This window comes from Myxine glutinosa, chromosome 1, assembly GCF_964187855.1.
Source record: "Myxine glutinosa chromosome 1, kmMyxGlut1.1, whole genome shotgun sequence".
NCBI classification, from domain to species: domain Eukaryota; kingdom Metazoa; phylum Chordata; class Myxini; order Myxiniformes; family Myxinidae; genus Myxine; species Myxine glutinosa.
Genome location: NC_136261.1, coordinates 22,765,009 through 22,786,680, shown reverse-complemented (window position 1 = coordinate 22,786,680; position 21,672 = coordinate 22,765,009). Strand labels below are relative to the sequence as shown.

The 21,672-nt window shown below is 46.7% G+C and overlaps 1 protein-coding gene across 14 annotated transcripts in view; it reads left to right on the top strand.

The window, feature by feature from the left end:
* Window positions 1-21,672, top strand: part of LOC137421786 (uncharacterized) — a 99,765-nt gene that overhangs the window by 4,016 nt on the left and 74,077 nt on the right. For 3 of the 14 annotated variants that reach the window (XM_078768153.1, XM_078768184.1, XM_068108189.2), the window contains exon 2: window positions 497-622. The exons of 6 other annotated variants lie outside the window; for them this stretch is intronic. In XM_078768153.1, coding sequence (XP_078624279.1) covers window positions 497-622 — 126 coding nt within the window. Of the gene's footprint in view, window positions 1-496; window positions 623-20,768; window positions 20,911-21,672 lie in introns of those variants that run through there. 5 more of the 14 variants (XM_078768410.1, XM_078768557.1, XM_068108209.2 and 2 more) reach the window with 3 other exon arrangements.

The window sequence follows — 21,672 nt, the reverse complement described above, 5'->3', positions numbered from 1 at the left end:
TGCAATTCGGTTGAATACTTTTTGAGTTATGCGAATAACATACACACACACACACAGACATACAAATAAATACCCAGCGATCAAAACATAACCTTCCGCTTTTGCGAAGGTAATCAGATTGCAAACCCTCGCTAGGAGTATTTTCAGTGGTTTTTAAGGCTTTTGTGTTAAAACGAATATGGCGGCCGAACCACGTGACCGATGTCATCATTATTTATTTTTTTTCTCCACCAATTTATGCCAACATGACGCTCAAATTTCATCTTGATCGGATGAAGTTTTGTACTTGTCGAATTGTAACGTCATAATGGAGGCACCTATGACATCATCATTAACATATTTTATTCCCCATGGAGATTTCTTTACAATGAGCCATGTTTCAATTTTTTCTATGCAGCGCTTTCGGAGATATAGAGGTGCATCGTTTTTTGGTTTTTCAAGATGGCGGCCGAACCAAGTGACCTATGACGTCATAATTGTCATAAAAAATATACAGGTGGAGTTGCACCGATGGTGAAAATTCCCTGTCGATCGGACCAACGGTTGCAGAGAAAATCTTATTTATTCTGTACAGACAAAAGGACTCAAATGCAATACCCTCTCCTCATGCGAGGGTACAAGGGTAAGGCAAAATGTCTCAACTTTGATTTTTCCACATTGTGCACAAACATTCCATATGACTAGCTCGTAACCGCATTGGACAGAGCAGTAGATAAAGCATTTGCAGGAGGTAATAAAGTATACATTAACGTGTATCAAAACAGAGCACACTGGTCTCTAAAGGATAATCAATATTCATGCAGTTTTTCAAAAAGTAAACTCAAAGAAAGTATTCAATTTCTTCTGAACTACAGTTGCTTTACATTTGGCAACTAGGTACTCCAGCGGACATTGGGCATACCCATGGGTTCAGATCCGGCCCCTTTCTTTGCAAATTTGTTTCTGCACATGTACGAGTTTGATTGGGTCCAGAACATGTGCAGGAATAAATTAGCAACTGCACAAAGATGCCGAAACAACGAAACATCTTCAGGTTCATTGATGATTTGTTGGCAATTAATGATGGATTTATATTTCAGCAGCGTCATGATGATATATATCCAAAATAACTTGAATTTAAAAAGGAAAACCAAATTTCCACCAGTTTCCTTTTTAGAATTGCAAATTGATATCCATAATAATAAATTCACACCAAATTATTTGATAAACGAGATGCTTTTCCGTTCCACATTGTCCGGATGCCTTTCGTAGACAGCAACATTCCCAAAAAGCTATTTTATGGTACGGTTGCAGGTGAAACAATTAGGACTGTGAGAGCAACCACACACAGCTCTGAACTGGTCAATAAATTACAACAACTAGTCAGATGTATGCTAGCACAGGGAGCTACAGTTGGCAGATTAAAACAAGTTTTCTTTAATATCACAAAAAGGCATCAAATCGAATTGGTAAAATACAATACAAATAGTAAAAATATTATTCATGAGATCTTTATGTAAATACAGTACAATATAATAATTAAATATACGACAAATCAATGTTGCTAGGGATCAGTGGTTGCTAGGATACGGCAGCATGCAAAAACCCGTTATAATCAAGACTCTCTGCTCACCTTCACTCTTTCATTCCTCTTTACTTCTGCCTCTGGAACAAACTCCCACACTCTTCAATCCCACTCCTCCCTCCAGGTCTTCAAAACAGCTGTTCACCACCATCTCTTATCTTCCCCCATCCAAAACCTTGATCTCTTCTACCCCCCGTTAATTCACCCCAAATCCACTTTTTTTTTTTGAAATACCAACTTTTTTTCTTTCCTGGAAGTTCCAGCAGTGTCCATGTGTTTTATACTCCCCCCCCTCCCCCCCCCCCCGCCTTCCCATGCCCCCTCCCCCCCACAGATCTTCCGTTGTCCCTGTTCTCTGCTGTTGTACTTGTGTGCTTCCCTCTCTCTCCTCATCTTGTCTCCCACTCCATTTTTTGTATGTTTTGTGTCTTTTTTTTTTTTTTTTTGGAATTGATGTTGCCTCTTACACAAGCCTCGATCTTGTATACCAAAAAAAATGTACTTGAAAAATCTTCGATTTTTTGCAAGTAATAATAACTTGGTAATGAACCCACCGATGAAAGTGCTGGGGTGTGTTCATTACCAATCAGCTAGTCATATTCCTTGTAGATGTACCTCGTTCTATTGTATTCTTTATTAACTCGGTGTAACATTTAATGCAGTCTATGTATTAATGCATTTTCATGTATTCGTGTTTTGGGGGGATGTTTTGTGTCTAAATATTTTTAGCTCACTTGGAACGAAGTTCAGTGGAGCTTATGCGATGGCGCATCGTCCGTCCATCAGTCTTTCCGTCAGTCCGTCCATAAACACTTGCAACTTCTTCTCCAAAACCGCTGATGGGATTGTGACCAAATTTGGCACAAATTATCTATATTATAATAGCCGTAGATGATTCTGTCTGTCTGTCTGTTGGGTGTCTGTCCGGGGTGTGGCTTACTCGGTTTGCAGAGTAGCTCCACCCATAGCTCCACCCATTCTGGGAGTGGCTTCATATAATTATAAACAAATATCCACCATTTTATTAACTCGCATAGCTTTGAGGCCTGTTTTGTAGGCCCGTGGTGTCTTGCTCTCTCTCCCAGTTTTATTTCCAATCAAATTCGATATATCATTTCATTTTTCACAGTCGCTAACATAGTTTTAGACTCGGTTGAAAAAAAATGGGAAGAAAATCCAATGAAAGTTGCCGTTTATAGAACGAAATGAATTCTCAAACTTCAAGGCCATTGAGTCTCTCTCACGCCTTTATCTCCAATCTAACTCACCATATGATTTCATTTTTATCGATGGTTTCAGACTCGGTGTCAGCAATAATTGAGAACATTTCACACACGCGGGAAAATGCAGAGATATATTTTTAAAAATCGCGTCATGGTGTATCATACACCGCCCAACATGACACCGACGGCAACGTGTCAATATATATAAAAAATTCGCTTTTGCTTTTCCGTTAAGATATATTACTTTTTCGTTTGATGACAGTCGTCACAAAAACGTCAACAATGATGCCGACATATATTTCTTCGTTTTTATTTCATTCAACATTATTAGCCGGAAGTAAAATGTTTCAGGAAATTACCGAGAGATATTTCTTCGTTTTTTTAATTAGTTATGTGCGCATACACTTTAAATAGGTTTATTTGAAATCTTTAATTTTCCACAATATAATTTACTTGCCATTTATCATTTGATTACGAGACGCTTCCTCTTGAGGATCGCGACAATTCATGCGTTGCGTGGAAACTTCCATTTCCAAAATGAATGAGACAATCGATGAAGAACGCAGACTTGAACAGGATGTAGCAAGAAAGCGAATGAGACGGGCGAACGAGTCCATCGACGAACGTCAATGCAAACTTGCGGGGTCACCCGTGGGAATCCCACGGGCATGGATGTGTGTGACATTTCGACATATTGAGTTAGATGCTGCACATTTATTTTTACAAAATGGTTACTGGCAAGTCATCAGATCCAGAAATGGTGTAATGAACACAATTTATTTACGCGCAAGCAAGAAAGCAAGACGGCCCGATTTCCGATTCCGACAGGCGAGACGGGCCGATTTGGAGCAAGAAAAAGAATGAGACTGGAGAAAATGAGAGAAACGAGACGGGGAAAGCCAATTGGAGAGGCGAGTGAGGAGCGATTGGAGAGGCGAGTGAGGAGCGATTGGAGAGGCGAGTGAGGAGCGATTGGAGAGGCGAGTGAGGAGCGATTGGAGAGGCGAGTGAGGAGCGATTGGAGAGGCGAGTGAGGAGCGATTGGAGAGGTGAGGAATGTGAGGGATTGGAGAGTGTCAGGTGGAGAGAGGAGAGTGTCAGGTGGAGAGGAGTGAGGGGGTCACATATTATGTGAAATAAATAAATTGAAATGGCAAATTGGAGATTGTGTGTGTGTGTGTGTGTGTGTGTGTGTGTGTGTGTGTGTGTGTGTGTGTGTGTGTGTGTGTGTGTGTGTGTGTGTGTGTGTGTGTGTGTGTGTGTGTGTGTGTGTGTGTGTGTGTGTGTGTGTGTGTGTGTGTGTGTGTGTGTGTGTGTGTGTGTGTGTGTGTGTGTGTGTGTGTGTGTGTGTGTGTGTGTGTGTGTGTGTGTGTGTGTGTGTGTGTGTGTGTGTGTGTGTGTGTGTCAGAGACAGACAGGTGCAGCATCTAACTCAATATGTCGAAATGTCACACACGTCCATGCCCGTGGGATTCCCACGGGTGACCCCACTAGTTTGTTATGTTGTGTTTAAAGTCTGTTCACGACATTTAAAACAATCGGGGTTTAAGGGAGTCTGCCATTGGTCAAAGTGGACCTAGGTTTGACCCCCCCAAAATTGGAATTTGCCCTCTTCTCTGAAACTACATAAAATATTTCTATGAAACTTGACCACAACCTTCACCACCCGTGATGTACCGGTTTATTCACGGCACTAAGAAAATCTAAGTCTAGAGGGATCGATGGGGGGGGGGGGGGGGTGGGTGGGTCAAAGCGGGTCCAGGTTTGACCCTCCCCAAAATAGGTATTTGATTTTTTTTCTCTGAAACTACTCAAGCAATTTCAATGACAATTGACCACAACCATCAACACCCATGATTTAACAAAGTTCGTTCACGTCATTAAAAAAAAACATAGCCCCCCCAATGTAGGTATTTGCTCTTTTCTCTGAAACTACATACACAGCTGGCGCTCACCTGGTAGAATGAACTGTATACTACACTGACTAAAGGTATTTTAAACCAATTTCAAAGGTTGCTGGAAGACAGGGTAGCATGTAGATTGTAGAATCATACTAACATAATCATAAGACTTTAAACAAACAAAAAAAAAAATACCCATTTTGGGGTGCAACACCCCCAGTCGACCCCATCAGGACTCTTCTTTTTTTTAATACCATGAATAAACTTTGGTACATCACAGGTGATGAAGGTTGTGGTCAAGTTTCATCGGAATTGTTTGTTTCACCGGATCCTATTTTGGGGGGCAACCCCCCCCCCCCCGTAAACCTCTTCGGGGCCCGAAAATGTTTTTTTTTAAAATGCCGTGAACAAACTTCTGGTACATCATGGGTGGTGAATGTTGTGGTCAAGTTTCATCGAAATTGTTTGTGTAGTTTCAGAGAAGAAGGCAAATACCTATTTTTGGGGGGGGGGGTCAAACATGGTCACACTTTGACCCCCCATAGACCTCCATAGACTTCATTTTCTTCGTGCCATGAACAAACTTCGGTACATCACGGGTGGTGATGGTTGTGGTCAAGTTTCTTCGAAATAGTGTATAGTTTCAGAGGAAAAAGCAAATTCCTATTTTGGGGAGTCAAACGTGGATCCACTTTGACTCCTGGTAGACCCCCTTAAACCCAGATTATTTTAATGCCATGAACAAACTTTGGTGACAACATAAATAAAATTTGGTCACAATCCCATCAGTGGTTTTGGAGAAGAAGTTGCAAGTGTTTCGGGATGGACTGACGGACGGACTGACGGACTGACGGACTGACTGACGGACTGACGGACTGACGGACTGACGGACTGACGGACTGACGGACTGACGGACTGACCGACTGATGGACTGACGGACTGACGGACTGACCGACTGATGGACTGACCGACTGATGGACTGACGGACTGACTGACGGACTGACTGACGGACGGACTGACGGACGGACTGACGGACGGACTGACTGACGGACGGACTGACGGACGGACTGACGGACTGACGGACGGACTGACTGACGGACTGACTGACTGACGGACTGACGGACTGACGGACTGACTGACGGACTGACTGACGGACTGACTGACGGACGGACTGACGGACGGACTGACTGACGGACGGACTGACGGACGGACTGACGGACTGACGGACTGACGGACTGACTGGCGGACTGACTGACGGACTGACGGACTGACTGACGGACTGACGGACTGACTGACGGACTGACGGACTGACGGACTGACGGACTGACGCGCCATCGCATAAGCTCCCCTGAACTTTGTTCCAGGTGAGCTAAAAAAAAAATCAGGCTCTCAGGGAAGGTGCAGGTGGGGGGGGGGGGGGGGGGGGAAGTTGTGGCGGTGTGCCCAGCCCTCCCCCCCCAAATAGCTATTTGCTTTTTTCTAAGAAACTGTACATACAATTTCGATGATATTTGATCACAACGTTACGATCACAACGTCACGTTACCAACGTTTGTTGCCGACATTTAAAAAAATCGGGGTCAAAGGCGGTTTTCGGGTGGAGGGGAGGGCATGTTCCTCCCCTCTCCCTCCCTCCTCCCCACCTCCTCCCCCAAATGTAGGTATTTGTTGTCTTCTCTGAAACTACATACACAATTTCAATGAAACGTAACCACATCCTTAATCACCTGTAAAAGTTTATTCTTTGGAGACTGCTAACTTTTATTAGCTGAACATGCACATATATTAAGAGTATGGGTGTTGTGGAAGAATTCACTATACAGTTTGAATAATAAATTTATTAATACAGAGTTGATGCCTTAAATCATGCATGCATGGAGAAGCTGTAACACTGAAAAGCATGAAACTTCTGCCTTGGTCCTTGCCTTTATATGCACAAGTGGATGTAGGTGGGGGTCATTGATGACAAACAGCTGTGGACCTTGCTCAGGGCCCCAGTTAGATAAAGAGTTCAACAGAGTTGAACATTCTTAAGATAACTTTGTGAAAAAGCTTGGACAGCCAGGGAGATTGCCTGCCCGCTCCCTGTGGAAGGAGTGCAGGAGAGATGGGTAAGCCAGAGTTGATAGCAGAGAACAAACACAAGCCAAGATGGAATGTCAAAGCACAGTCTGAACCTGCATTTTGGCCTGTAGCATAATGGACCCAGTGATTAAGTATCTGAGAACGTTTGGTGGAGCAAATTTTTACAGCCAAGTTGGTGATACAGGGGCAAAGGCAAAGCATTGGGGCAAAGGGAGGGGTGAAACACAGGGTGCATGCATTCCTCGAGGTGACTGTTGTAAAAATCAGTCTCACAACCTCTCTCGTTCCGAGTTTAATCTGAATCAATCTCGAACAGCATCTAGAAAGAATACATGGCAACCATCATTTCAGTACACTAATAGGCATCGGAAGTGTACATCATATAGGATACAAATAAGCAAGCCTCATGCCAATATGATTTCTCACCTTCCTAAGTAAGCACGAAATGGTCACAGGTCTGCCTCTCGCAGACAGCGAGCGGATATTTATAAGAGCACTTTAGTGGGCAGAAGGTGTTACTACACCTGGGCTATAACTTAAATGCCTACGTTTCACTACAGTGACCAAACAAGATAACTCGGAGGTAGAGTTTTAAGGCAAGAGAGTAAAATACCTGCATTTCGTCATGTAGCATCACAAGTACAAATGGAACGAATAATAATTTTTGATTAAATCCATCCATTGTTGAGCATTCATTAATATATAATCGTATTGTTACAGATACGACTTTGATGGTATGGTGGGCCGAGCGGGATGGCCGCCGTATCCGTACAAGTTACCCGATTGTGCCCGAATGTTAACTAATCGCGCTACGCTGGCTCAATAAGGAAAAGAAGACACCCGGCTGGATTATAATCACACAATACGACACCAGGGGTTCAGTTCTCAAGACCTCCGGAGGAGGTTATATTAAGGCGGAAAAGGTTAGATTACAGGGACAAGAGGGAAACATAGGAAGGTGGGCACTTAGACACAACCTTATATTAACCCTAGACAGACCACAGATAAACGGGACAACGCTGACTCACACGGGGTTTGATGGCCAGGAAAGCGGGTAGCGATCGCTCCAGGTGCACCTGTGCTCAGGGCAGGATCACGTACGGTGGTGTCCAGAGATGCTGGTGTGGTCGCTCAGCGCTCGTGGGTCGCGACTTTGGTGGAGATGCCGGGGAGGTCGCTCAGCGCTCGGGAGGGTGGCGTCTTGTCTTTCCAAGCTCGGGGCGCATCTCTCGTCACGTCCGGCGCGGGGCCGCGTATATCCGGCGGGGAGTCACGCCCTCGCTCGTTAGCTCCGCCCCATATGGCATCGGCCCATGGCTTCTCATTGGGTGCGGGGGTTACCGGCTCCGCCCTTGACGAGGGGCCGACAGGGAGCCCCCTTCTGGGTAACCCCGTCGAGCACATGTTCAATGGCGGCCAACCGAGCCGGAGTGAGGACGCAAAGCCGCTGTTGTTGTGGTTGTTGTTGGAGCTTGAGATGATGGGAAGAGATGCGGGGAGGTATGGGAAGGTCCTAAACTCCTACTGGTGCCATATCATCACATTCTGGTGCAACGAAGAGTCATAATTAATGGAAACAAGTCCTTAACTGACATAGATTAAGAATAACTAGCAAGATGTCCTATAATTGTCTACGTGTGGTGCGGGGGACCTGGGCACGACATTTAATGGGGGAATGAAGGGGAAGATCGGCTCTAATGGGTGTTGTTTACAGACAATGGGACTAGGGAATGGGGTAAGGGGAGAGTTGGGGAGTATCGGAGAAGATAGGGGAATATTTACAAGCGGATATGGAGGTCAAATTCCATATTCGCAACATTGCACCCTTCTCTACCCTCGGGGCGTCCCGACCCGATAAATTTTTACCTACTTTAGTGTGGCACGCAATGTAGTTCCCTCTACTATTAACTCTACCCTGAGTGCGACAGTTTTACAGATATTCACAAATGAGTAAATATGTCCCCCTGCGACGTTGCACCCTTCTCCTCTCAGAAACACACCCACAGGATAACCGAATCCGGAAAGAATCCGCAAACTACACATACAGCCGGTAGGGGGCATTATTTACAAGACTACGCTGCTATTTACACTACGATCCAGGACCTGTCTTTGGAGGAACACATGCAGATGTTATGCATAGAGAGAGCGCGCTTGCCAACATCGATACACCAACCCACGAGTGCTCTGTGGCCGACGGCCTTTAATAACGTGCAGAGCACCCTTCCCGCGCATCAAAAGCACCACCCCACCACCAATCGGTGCAGTCACCATTGTTCATTGGAATAAAAATAACTTCAACAACCCCTAACCCTGCAGGTGTCTCTTGCTCTTCTTGTGGTGCACTTGGTGTTACTTAAAAGTGGTTCACCTGTATGGCATAGGTGCCACGTTGACCCATAGGTCCATCCCCGGGTGGTGCTTGGCCGCAAACGAACTGCGGTCCATCGTGGGTGGCCACAAACATTGCGGTCCATATGGTGTATCGATCCCGGCAGCAAGCAGCGAAAGTGCAGGCCCACAACTGCGTCGCCAGCACCTCTCTCTCCTCTCTCTCTACCCCAAAGCCAGATCCTCGGAGGTGGGAGACAAAAACAAGACAAGTGAGCAAGGTGGTAAGGGCGCAAAAGTGCACGCAATGCAAGGTGATGCACACTGGGGGCACATGGGAACCAGGTGAGACAGGTACGTTCCTACCGTACGCCCCCCCCACCAGGTAACCTACATGGCCCCTCCCTTACCCCTTACTGTATCAACAAAACACAACACTACCCATAAACATCTACTTTACTAATCCACAAACATCCCTACTGTCTTCCCCGTTCCTCCCATATACCAAATTCGTCTTCTCTCCCTCCTAACCAATCAAATTTGCCATTTTCAACTCTCATCAAAATTTGCCATCTCCAACTGAACATCAAAATTTGCCATCACCAATTCATCATCAGTCCCTCCTAGGGAGGGAGAGATGGAATCACCCCAATGTCTCATCCACGTCGTGATGCGTCTCACAAATCCTCACAGCAATCTCATTTCCTGCAACAAACAAAGAAAACACAGGTGTGGAGTCATCATCATCACCACAGGCAAGTGGCTGCGTATGGTGCGACAGGTTCATCAATCCTAACTATCTCCTAAATGACTTTAACAACTTTACACTACCCGGGGGCTTTCTCCGGCCAAACCATTGGCCCTCTTACACTATGGGTTCTAAAAAACCAATTCCCATTGGCCAAACTGTGGTGCTCTTCAATTTGGGGTCTCACTCCCCCGATTCATCTCCCGGTGCCCTCGTACAATTTCTGGGCTGCGACGTGTACCTCTCCCAGTGGGTCTACCCACCTGCACACCTCCACCACTGCAGTTGCCTCCGAGCTTACCTGCTCCTTGCCCTAACCTAACTACCTGGGGAAGGCCCTCTGGCACTCTCCCCACTCGGTGCCCTCTCTGGCACTGGGCTACCCGGGTCCATCCTCCGGATCCTCGGGCCCCATCCACAACTCTACCGGCTCCCAGAGCCCACCTGCGGCCTCACCTGGCCGACATCCTCACAGTGGTGGAGTGCCCAACCAACTACACACACTAACAGGCTACACGCCCAGCCATTTCCACAACACTAATGCACCCATCCACAACACCATTCTGCAACCGCACCACAAATGCCAATATCCAACCACAATTTACCTGTACCCTCTACCTAACACTTACACTACCCGCCCCGGGTACTCGTGAAAGGGGTCCACTCTTCCCCCATCCACACCTTCGCACCATGCACACCACTCCGTACCACTCACTCCAACTCTCTCCACACACCTGTACCTGCACACCTGTGCTCTCACACCTGGTGCCACCTGCACCCTTCTCTCCCCAAGCGCATTCGCGCTGATCCACACACTCACTACTCATACACGGCTCCACACACCTGTCCAGTTGCACACCTGTGCAATCACACCTGTTCAATTCTCACACACACGGCATCATCTCAGCTAACTACTCCCTTCTGAAACTTGCGCTTCCCAGTCGTCCCTTTAACTATTGCGCTCCCTCGTCATTATCATCCACACTAATCTACCTGCGTCCCTACTACAGGTATCAGTCACTAACTAAACTTAACGTCACCTAATGTCAATCCTCGCTAGATCCCTACACACCATATCCTAACCCACCCGGGCTAGTTTTCACTGCCATACACCCCATAATCTAGTGCTCCTTTGCCCCCCCTGTGAGGGATGGTGGATTTGCCATCCCACCACATCGGGGGTCTCTCACTACCAATTTTGCCCATCAAATTTCAACAAATTAAAAATTTGCCAATCACTGCCCATCATCTGCCAATCCCTTGCCAATCATCAAATTTTGTTTTTCTCTAATTTTGGGTCCAAAACACTAACCTCATCACCCAGTCGACTCACTAATACCTCTTGGTGCGCCAATCCCTGTCCAAAGCCCGGCTTCGTAAAGCCAAGCAATGGATGCTGGTTGTTTTGTGCCAGCGGCTGGATACATCCGGCACTCGGTGCAGGGAAGGAGGTTTACCCGGCCCGAGATCCCACACACCACCTCGGCGTGGAACCATCCAATGCCCCGATCTAGACCTGCCGGCACGTCTCACCAAAAAGTGGTCGCCATGACGACCCTTTCTATCGGGCTGCCAGCTCCGCCTAGTGGAGCACGGACGCGGCCGTTCAAAGCGAGGCCCAGCACGCACCGAGGGCCCGATTCGGCTATAAGTCGTTCTAAACTCTATCCCGTCTAACGTCGATGCTTCACCTGCATGCTTACATCCCGCAGCCCGTTCCTTGCTCACACATCCAGCCGTGCCCATGCTCCTCGTACCTTTCCTTACACACCCAGGCACACCCATTCCACTCACAGCCTTGGTCACACACCTGACCACCGAACACTTTGGCACACATTCGTTGGTAGCACACCTCACCAAAACACCTCTTCGCGCCCCCTCCTCGGTCACCTCCTCTGTGACAATCACAGGTGTGCCCTCATTCACACACCCAACCACGTGCCTCACCACCAACTCCAGCGTGCATTCCCACTCACGCTCTACCATTCCAGGTGTGCATCCTTCCATCCCAGGTGTACATCCTCGCTCACCTGTCACAACTAACTCACGCTCCATGTCACTCTCACTACTTTCACCTCCACTCGTGACAACGCACTCACCCTTACTCTTGACAGCACACTCTTTCCCCATGCACCTGTCCGTCACACACCTTTCTCGCGCACACTCTCCCGTTACACCCCCTGTAACACTCACCACAGGTGGACACTCTTCCTTACTTCTGACAGCGCACTCTTTCCTCATGCACCTGTCCGTCACACACCTTTCTCGCGCACACTCTCCCGTTACACCCTCTGTAACACTCACCACACCACGCTTCCATGTGCTCCCTCGCACACGCGCTACGACCGACTCATTCTCGCCAACACCCTCACTCCTGGGCACACACTTTTTCCTCACACACCCCAGAGTCGGACTTTCTCGCACACCTCCTCTTTCGCACACCAGACCTGTCACACACCTCACCAACGGCCTTTCACGAACACCCGGGTCTATCTCGACCCCCAAGCTTATTAAATCACCTGGCGCATCATACGCACGACCATATTGGTCACCACTTACACCGGGTCCTCTTTCTCTTCGCTTCTCCTCCATCACCTGCGAATCCCTCATCCGGTTAATGAGCACATCATCACGATCCGAACACAGACTCTGGACCAATTCTTTTACCTCCTCTTTTATCTCTTTCTTATCCTCTCTCCGTCGCTTTTTAATTTCGCTCACCCCTTCTTCCACTTCTTCTAATTTTTGCTTCATCTCCTTCATCTCTTCGTGCGCCCCTTTAAGTTCTTCCTCTAACTCCACTTTATTTTTTTCTATGTGCTCCCGCACCTCCCGCTCTTTAACCTCCATTACCTCTACCACCTTGTCCATTTTCCTCGTCAGGTCCTCATGTACCGTCTGACACTCTTTTTTAATTACCCCTACGTCCTTTTTCATCTCCTTCTGTGTCGATTTTAAACCCTCTATTACCGCTGTGTTCTTCTTTACCTGGTCCCCCAACTCCTTTTGTCCCACTGTCAGTTGTTCTACTCCCAGCGTCAACTCCTCTATACCACCTTGCAATTTTACAGTCCCCTTTCTCACCTCTTTCTCCATGCGCTCCTTACAGTGCCTCACCTCCTCGCGCACTCCTCCGACCTCCTCACTCACTCCTCTTCTGATCTCCTCTCCCATCACTTGCATCTCCTGCCCAGATGCCACCCTCATCTGCTCCATTTCCTCCCTGTGAGCATCCAGTTTGGTTTCTACCCCCATTCTGACCCCCTCTATCTGCTGCCCCATTTGGTTAACTTCCCTTTCCGCTTGGTCCCTCATGTCCCTCAATTTGCCTTCCATGGTGTTTTCTAACCCCTCTAACCCTTTTTGCATCCCTTCCATTTGATTCTCTTGAGCGGCCATTCTGTTTTCTACCCCCGTTAACCCCTCCTGTATTTCCCCTAATCTATCGTCTAATTTCCCAAATTTCATGTCTAATCCCTTAAAATTATTGTCTAATCCCTTAAAATTATTGTCTAACCCCTCACTGGTACCCCTCGCTTCGTCCCTCATTACCCCCAATTGCTCACTCCGAGCCCTCGCTTCGTCCCTCATTACCCCCAATTGCTCACCCTGAGCATCCATCCGGTTCCCCATTTGTCCCATTTTGGCTTCTAGCCTGTCCATAAGGGCCCCCATTTGCAGGAGGAAAAGGTTCGGATCCACCAGGGGCGCTGTCACGGTCGCCGGCGCGGTGACCAGCGAGGCGCCATTTCGCGCGTCTGCTACCCCCGCTGTTTCGCTCTCCTCACGTGTCTCAATTTGGTCCTGGACCGACCCTGCTTCACTCTCCCCTACCGGACCCCAGCCGTCTTGATCCGCCATAGCGCGACTTTCAAAATTCGAGTTTCGTAAAACAAATTCGAAATTTCGCCGTTATACTTTCGTCGAGCGCAGTACCCGCGCTCCGGATCGATTTTGTCGAGCGCCGTACGCGCTCCGGATCGATTTTGTCGAGCGCAGTACGCGCTCCGGATCGATTTTCCCTCCCAAAATTTGGGCCTAACTAATTTAGTCCCGGGTCCGAATCTCACTCCTCGACACCAATTGTTACAGATACGACTTTGATGGTATGGTGGGCCGAGCGGGATGGCCGCCGTATCCGTACAAGTTACCCGATTGTGCCCGAATGTTAACTAATCGCGCTACGCTGGCTCAATAAGGAAAAGAAGACACCCGGCTGGATTATAATCACACAATACGACACCAGGGGTTCAGTTCTCAAGACCTCCGGAGGAGGTTATATTAAGGCGGAAAAGGTTAGATTACAGGGACAAGAGGGAAACATAGGAAGGTGGGCACTTAGACACAACCTTATATTAACCCTAGACAGACCACAGATAAACGGGACAACGCTGACTCACACGGGGTTTGATGGCCAGGAAAGCGGGTAGCGATCGCTCCAGGTGCACCTGTGCTCAGGGCAGGATCACGTACGGTGGTGTCCAGAGATGCTGGTGTGGTCGCTCAGCGCTCGTGGGTCGCGACTTTGGTGGAGATGCCGGGGAGGTCGCTCAGCGCTCGGGAGGGTGGCGTCTTGTCTTTCCAAGCTCGGGGCGCATCTCTCGTCACGTCCGGCGCGGGGCCGCGTATATCCGGCGGGGAGTCACGCCCTCGCTCGTTAGCTCCGCCCCATATGGCATCGGCCCATGGCTTCTCATTGGGTGCGGGGGTTACCGGCTCCGCCCTTGACGAGGGGCCGACAGGGAGCCCCCTTCTGGGTAACCCCGTCGAGCACATGTTCAATGGCGGCCAACCGAGCCGGAGTGAGGACGCAAAGCCGCTGTTGTTGTGGTTGTTGTTGGAGCTTGAGATGATGGGAAGAGATGCGGGGAGGTATGGGAAGGTCCTAAACTCCTACTGGTGCCATATCATCACATTCTGGTGCAACGAAGAGTCATAATTAATGGAAACAAGTCCTTAACTGACATAGATTAAGAATAACTAGCAAGATGTCCTATAATTGTCTACGTGTGGTGCGGGGGACCTGGGCACGACATTTAATGGGGGAATGAAGGGGAAGATCGGCTCTAATGGGTGTTGTTTACAGACAATGGGACTAGGGAATGGGGTAAGGGGAGAGTTGGGGAGTATCGGAGAAGATAGGGGAATATTTACAAGCGGATATGGAGGTCAAATTCCATATTCGCAACAGTATTATAGCAAACAATACACATATAGCAGCTATTTGGAGTATATATTTAATATAAGCATTGTATTTGTATATGTATATTCGCAAGTTAACCCATGTAATTTGAGCGTACCCAAATTATCTCCACAGTGTAGTTTGTGTGTTGAATGAGAACGCAACCCCATCACAATTATTTTGTTTTGACCTGGACCAGGAATGGTATGAAAGACAAAATATGTCTGTAGAAAAGGTAATTTGTTGCCTCTTGCTTCCTCTTCTCTAATGGTCTAAAGTATATATTTTTTGGCTTCCAAAGCCAGTCTCTAACTGGGCATCCTCCATCGCACAAAGTCCTTGACACACCTGAACTCTTATCCACCTACAACTTATCTTATCCGCCCTCCCGGCTGGCTCCCCTGCCTCACATCTTGTTTGGTTTGACTCCGTGGAAACCATGGCCTTTGAGATTTTTGGAATCTCCTGTGCTGATGCTGAGTCTAGCACTATCACTTTGCCATCGCAGACAGGTCAGTGTTCTCTGTCTTCTCCAGCTTCCTTTCTGGCCTTGCGCACTCTGCTCTTTCTGTGCTCCACCTCCCCACCCAGTGGTTCTGCATAGCTGACATTGTCCAACAGCAACCCCCTTCTGGTGAAACTACCAAAATCCAGAATTACTGCTCACCTAAAGTCCTGTTACACTTCCCTCCCCCCCCCCCCTCCCCCTGTGAACACTTGCCTGTGTTCCACTTCCACATTGTATTCTATCTCATTTTTCCTTCCAGGTCATGAAGACAGCTGTTCATCACCATCTCCCATCGAAAGCTATGATCTTTTCTACCCCCATGAAACCACCCACGCCCCAAAGCAAACGTCTCCCAGTTTTTCCTTCCATAGATTGCTGTGTTCTGCATCCATCTTGTCCACCCCCTGCATCCTTCCCTACCCGCACATCCCTTATTTGTCTGTCTCCATCTATCTTGTCCCTCTGCTCTGCTGTTGGTGTCGTTCCCCAAATCCCCCTTTTTGCTGTTCCTTTTATGTTGCGTCCTGATCTGTTTTGTGTTCTAGCTCTTCCACGACCCTTGACTTTGTATTCAAAAAAAAAATTAGAAAATGCAGCAGATAAACTCTGACAAATGGGAGAATGACAAAGGAGCAGAAATATTCAAAAAAAGAGCTTGACAGAACGGGGATTGACAAGGAAGGCTCATTGAATGGCCAAGAAGAGGTCAAATTTATTGGGATGTGGAACGAGTCCTCATAAATTCCCACACCACACTAATGGCTTTAAGAAAATGGTGGGATTGAGCCAATCGGACAAATGCGGGTTCTTAAGGGGTAGAAACAAAGTACCAGTCACCTACTTTCAGGATGTAAAAAAAAAAAAACCTTGTCAAAACAGTTGTACACAGCAAGACATGACAGCATCTGTGGCGTCATCCACTGGCATATGTAAACATTTCAACATCCGGTTCCAGTGCAATCATGGGAGCTCATACCAAATCTGATCCTTGAAAATGAACACATGGTGCTCACCATGACAAGATGATCTCATGAATTGTGAACATTGCAGGTGGAGCATTACGACCGGACATAGTGCTCGAACACAAAAAGGAAGAGACAACATTGTTGATTGAGGTGTCAGTCCCCAATGACTTTGGACTAAATGCTTCAGAGAAAATGGTCAAGTACCAGGAGCTGAAAAATGAGGAATGGAGGACTTGGAAATTGAAGAAAGCTGAAATTGTACCACTGAGATCTTCTTTGAAGAGGAACACAAACTTCTCTCCCAGTCACAGATGTTGATGAGGATTCTGCAGTGGCCCAAATGGTCCTGCCATGGACTCTGCAATTCAGTTGGAGCGCTGAACACTGAACAGGCTCCTCCAACTAAGAGCATTGGGAGGTGATGTCAGCAGACAGCATCCAAATCGTAATTGATAGTAGGCCTATATAGGTTCTTCGATGTCTCGATTCTCATTCACATTGTGCGAATATCACATGAGTGAATGATCGTTTTAAGGCCATTTTTCCCCACGAGAGCAGGGGTTAGCCTTGCGGGCCCCATGACGATCATGGTTCCCTGTTTGAGGCAATGTTTTTTTTATGGCCGGATGCCCTTCCTGGCGCCAACCCTTAGTCGCCTCTTCGATGCGCAGGGATACGGTGTACCTATTCTAAACCGGGGTACACACCGGGAATATCAGGAGTGCACAATGATAAGCTTTGTGGTTCTTTTAAATTCTGTTTTGATGGAAATGTCCTTAATATGTCTGTCTGTCTATTAACATTTTGTCCTACTAAGCATCTTTTTGCTTTGATTATTATTGATACCAGTAGGAAACCCTCCCTTTGTTTGGGCAGTGTATAGGCCACAAAGCGCTGCCTCGCATGCTCTCAGAAGTTTGTTTACTGCTAACAACCCAGTATTAATTTTAGTCATCCGCACACTTGTTGCCAAAAGATGGTGTTATGAAATTGTTTTCTGTTCCCAGAGATCAGACGTTGAAGGGAAAATAAATGATAAATTGCAAAATGAAAGTGTCAATGATGGTGAATGAAAGCCGCAATCAGGAAACAAACGTGTTGTTTTATACATCTCACTAAAACAAACGTTTCTAATTGGTGTTCTAGGCGAATCGGATATTGTTCCCATTGGCATCATTTATGCTTTGCGATGGTGAACAATAGTGATAAGTAGTAGAAAAAACTTTTAAAAACCGTTTATCTCAGTGGTGGATCGATGGAGAGGGAAGGGGGGGTGGGGGGATGGAGACCCCTGATAATTACATTTTTACCTATAGCCTTCGTTTGTTGTAATCTATATATTGGTCAACGATAAAAGGTGCATTTAAAGTATTTTCGTCCACCTAGTTTTTTTTTTTTTTTTTTTTCCTGTCCATTTAAAATAGTTAAAGCAAAATTTTCTTGGCAACTATTAAACCTCCATGTTTCACTCTGGATCTGCCCCTGAGTTTATATGATCTCACAATAAACAACATTGTAGGTTAGTCGTCCTGCAGCATGTGCAGTTCCTCTACTTATCTGGAATTCACTGTGGTTGGTTGGCAAAGATGCGCAGATTGAGTGGGTCTCCTACTCTACTCGCTGCAACATACAGCTGTCCGTGTGTAAAAACAGTGGTGGGAAGCAGGACTCCACAACACCTCAGGCTCTGACCCTGGTTTTTGTTGATTGTCATCGCAAAGACCGGCCTGCCTGGAAACAGCAATCATTACCATTTTACACAAAAAAATGTGTAAAAACAGATCCTTGCAACTACAGACCAATCAGCCTGCTCGCAATCATCAGGAAGGTCATGGAATCCATCATTGCTTCTGATGTTTAATCCTTCCTCTTCTCCAATGGCTTGATCTCGGATCATCAATTTAGATTCAGACCATGTCACTCCACCCTGGACAATCTGCTTCTGCTGTTTCAACAATGGATGGAGGCCCTCAATGCCAAACAGGAAATCGGAGCCGTCTCCTTTGACATATCTCGTGCCTTCGATACGGTCTGGCACCTGCTCTGCTCACTAAACTCTCCTATGGTATACATTGAAGCTTCCGCACATAGCTTGTCGACTCCCTCTCTGGTCGCAGTCAACTTGTGGCCCTGAATGGAATTCTCTCATCTCCCCTTCCTGTTCAGGCTTGAGTTCCCCAAGGCAGTGTTCTGGGCCCTGTGCTTTTTCTGGTCTTCATTAATGATCTCTCTCTCTAGATCCCTGGTGTTGGGCTAGCGGCTAGGGTGCCGGCTTAGGATCCTAGGATCCTGGGTTCGAATCTCGGTCGATCGCTGAATTAACGCCAGGGGGGTTGACTCAGCCTGTCATCCTTCCGAGGTCGGCTAATTGAGTACCAGTTCACTGGTAATTCCCTGTTTGTCGTTAAAGGCGGCAAAAAGGGTTGGCGTCAGGAAGGGCATCCGGCCGTAAAACATTGCTTCAAAAAGGGGACCAAAAAACAACAACAACCACGGTTCCCGAAAAAGGCCAACCCCCGCTTTGCGGGGAAAAATGGCCTCTAAACGGTGGTTATTAATGATCTCTCTATCTCTTTGCTGATGACTCCACTCTCTGCCGCTCCATTCCTCATCCCTCAGATCGGCAGTCTGCAGCCTCCTCACTCTCTGCAGACCTGGACAAAATCACAGACTGATCAAACATGTGGAACATGGCTTTCAATCCTGACAAATCTCACACTCTTCCTATGTCTCTCCAAAAAGACCGACTGGACAACCCTCCCATCTACTTTCTCAACAATATTCTCCAATAAGTTCTGTCACTCAAGCTTTTGGGTCTCACTATCTGCCATGATCTTTCCTGGGAAAACCACATTTCCAAGCTGGCCTCCAAAGCCAGTTGCCGACTGGGCATCCTCTGTCGTGCGAAGTCCTTCCTTGGCACACCTGAGCTCCTCACCACATACAAGGCTTTCAGCCGCAGCCCAATGGAATACTGCTCTCCCCTCTGGGCTGGTGCTCCTGCCTCACACCTAGCTCGGCTTCACGCTGTTGAAACCAACGCTTTCAGAATCATTGGAATCTCCAGCGATGAAGCTAACTCCGAGGGCCTTTCACTCACTAATCGCAGGCAGGTTGGTGGTCTTTGTCTTCCACCAACTTCTCTCCGGCCTTGCTCCCCCAGCTCTCTGTGCTCTGTCCCCCAAATATTCCTACAGGTCGCACAAGATCTGCCAGCAACTCTTATGGTTAAACTGCCAAAATCAAGACTCTCTATTCACCTTCACTCTTTCAATACCCCTTTTCTCCCGCCTCTGGAACAAACTCCCTCACTCTCTTCAATCCCACTCCTCCCTCCAGGTCTTTAAAACGGCTGTTCTCCACCATCTCTTATCTTCCCCCATCCAAAACCTTGATCTTTTCTACCCCCGCTAATTCACCCCAGATCCACTCTTTTGAAATACCAACTTCTGTCCTGGAAGTACTTTCAGTGTTGAGCAATGTTGAGCAATTTCAGTGTTGTATACAAACCGTAAACTATTCAGCCTGGCGAAAGTATGCACTCTATTGAGTGCCGTTCAAGTTTCACGTTTCACAGTTGTCCTTTCCTGACGAGTTGTTTGTTAACCATTACTTGGTCGTGATGCACAGCAGTCTTTCCAATTGGAGACTTCGATTTCACCAAGCCTGTTATGTTCACCAAAGGCGCTCCCACAAGGTCCAAAGTCTATTCACTGGCAGCGATCTATCGGGGGTTTGTGTAGCACACGTCCGTCCACTCATCGTTTCCAAATAACAGTTGATGGTTGAGGTCGATGAACATCAAGAGCAATGGAAGATTATGACTGAACTCCTTACAGAACTTGTAGAATCAGTTTACGTCATGAGATGGAGTGTTTTGAAGACTTGACTCGACCTTTAACTCGTCCTGAAGATGGAGAGACGACAGACCAAAGCCTTGGCAGTGGGCATGAATTAAACATCTTGTATGAGCTGTTGTGTCAGAGGTAAGAGAAATATTAACCCTTATTTACAAACTTTTTATCAGCAGAGGCAATGACGTGTCATAACTTTAACCACCTGCTTGTTTTATTTCCAGCATTAAAAACAAACCACAGTGAGGTGGCTAATTGCTTCCCAAACCAACTAAATGTGGTCGAAACAACAATACCACCACTGAATGTTGAGATAAATAGTTGTATTATTCATTATTTTTTTTTGTTATTATATAACAAACATGATAACTAGTTAATCCTTGTATATTTTATGTTTCTTCCCTTTTTAGGATATACCACCAGATGTGTTAGGATATACCAAAGCACACGTCCGTTTGTGTAGCACTTTGGCCCATCTGGTCCGGAGTTTGCAGTACAGGCAGCTGTCAGTTCGGCGAGCTGAGAAATTTCTCCGTCTTTTGTTGTAACGAGGTACAGGCCTTTCTCTCAGATAGTTTTCCAAGAATTTTTGGCATATTTTGGAAGCTTTATGAGGCATATTGGGTACCAATCCTCATCTTGCACACATTATGTACTTTATGGTGCTCCAAACCCTGCCGTTTCCGGGTGTTTCTGCGCATGCGCACTGAGTATTCAGGGACGGATTATGTCATTTTGAAAGTCCTGTATTGGGAGCAACAATATCAAATGACTCCAATTATTAAATGTGCTGTTGTGTGTTGGATATTTTGCAGTATTCAAAGATGAAACTTCAAATGTGGGATATACAGGGTATATCCCTGTATATCCTTTCAGATGTGGGGTATACCCTTTCAGATGCCATCACCAGAGAAATTCGAGCTATTCCACTTGCCATGGTTGAAAGGTCTATGGACAACTTTTCTGCGTGTCTGCAAGAATGCTTGGACAAGAACGGCCGCCATTTAGATGTCATTTTTCAAACATGAATTACATTTTTAAAATGTCTTTGTTAGTGTATTACATGGCATTATATATGTAGTCTTTAAAAAAAAAAAAAATTGAAATTCGACTAAAAATAACTGTGTATGAGTTTTCTGAAAATCGTCACACCTCCCAGCCGGACCCTGTTTTTGGTGTTTATTTACCTCCATTGGACCTTGTGCCCTAATCAATGGTGTGCTCCATCCAGTTTTATTTTTATTTTTTTTGGTCTGGAAGCAGTTGTCAGCAGCAGTTCTCAAGAGCTTTCCAAATGATGTGTGGCAGATATTG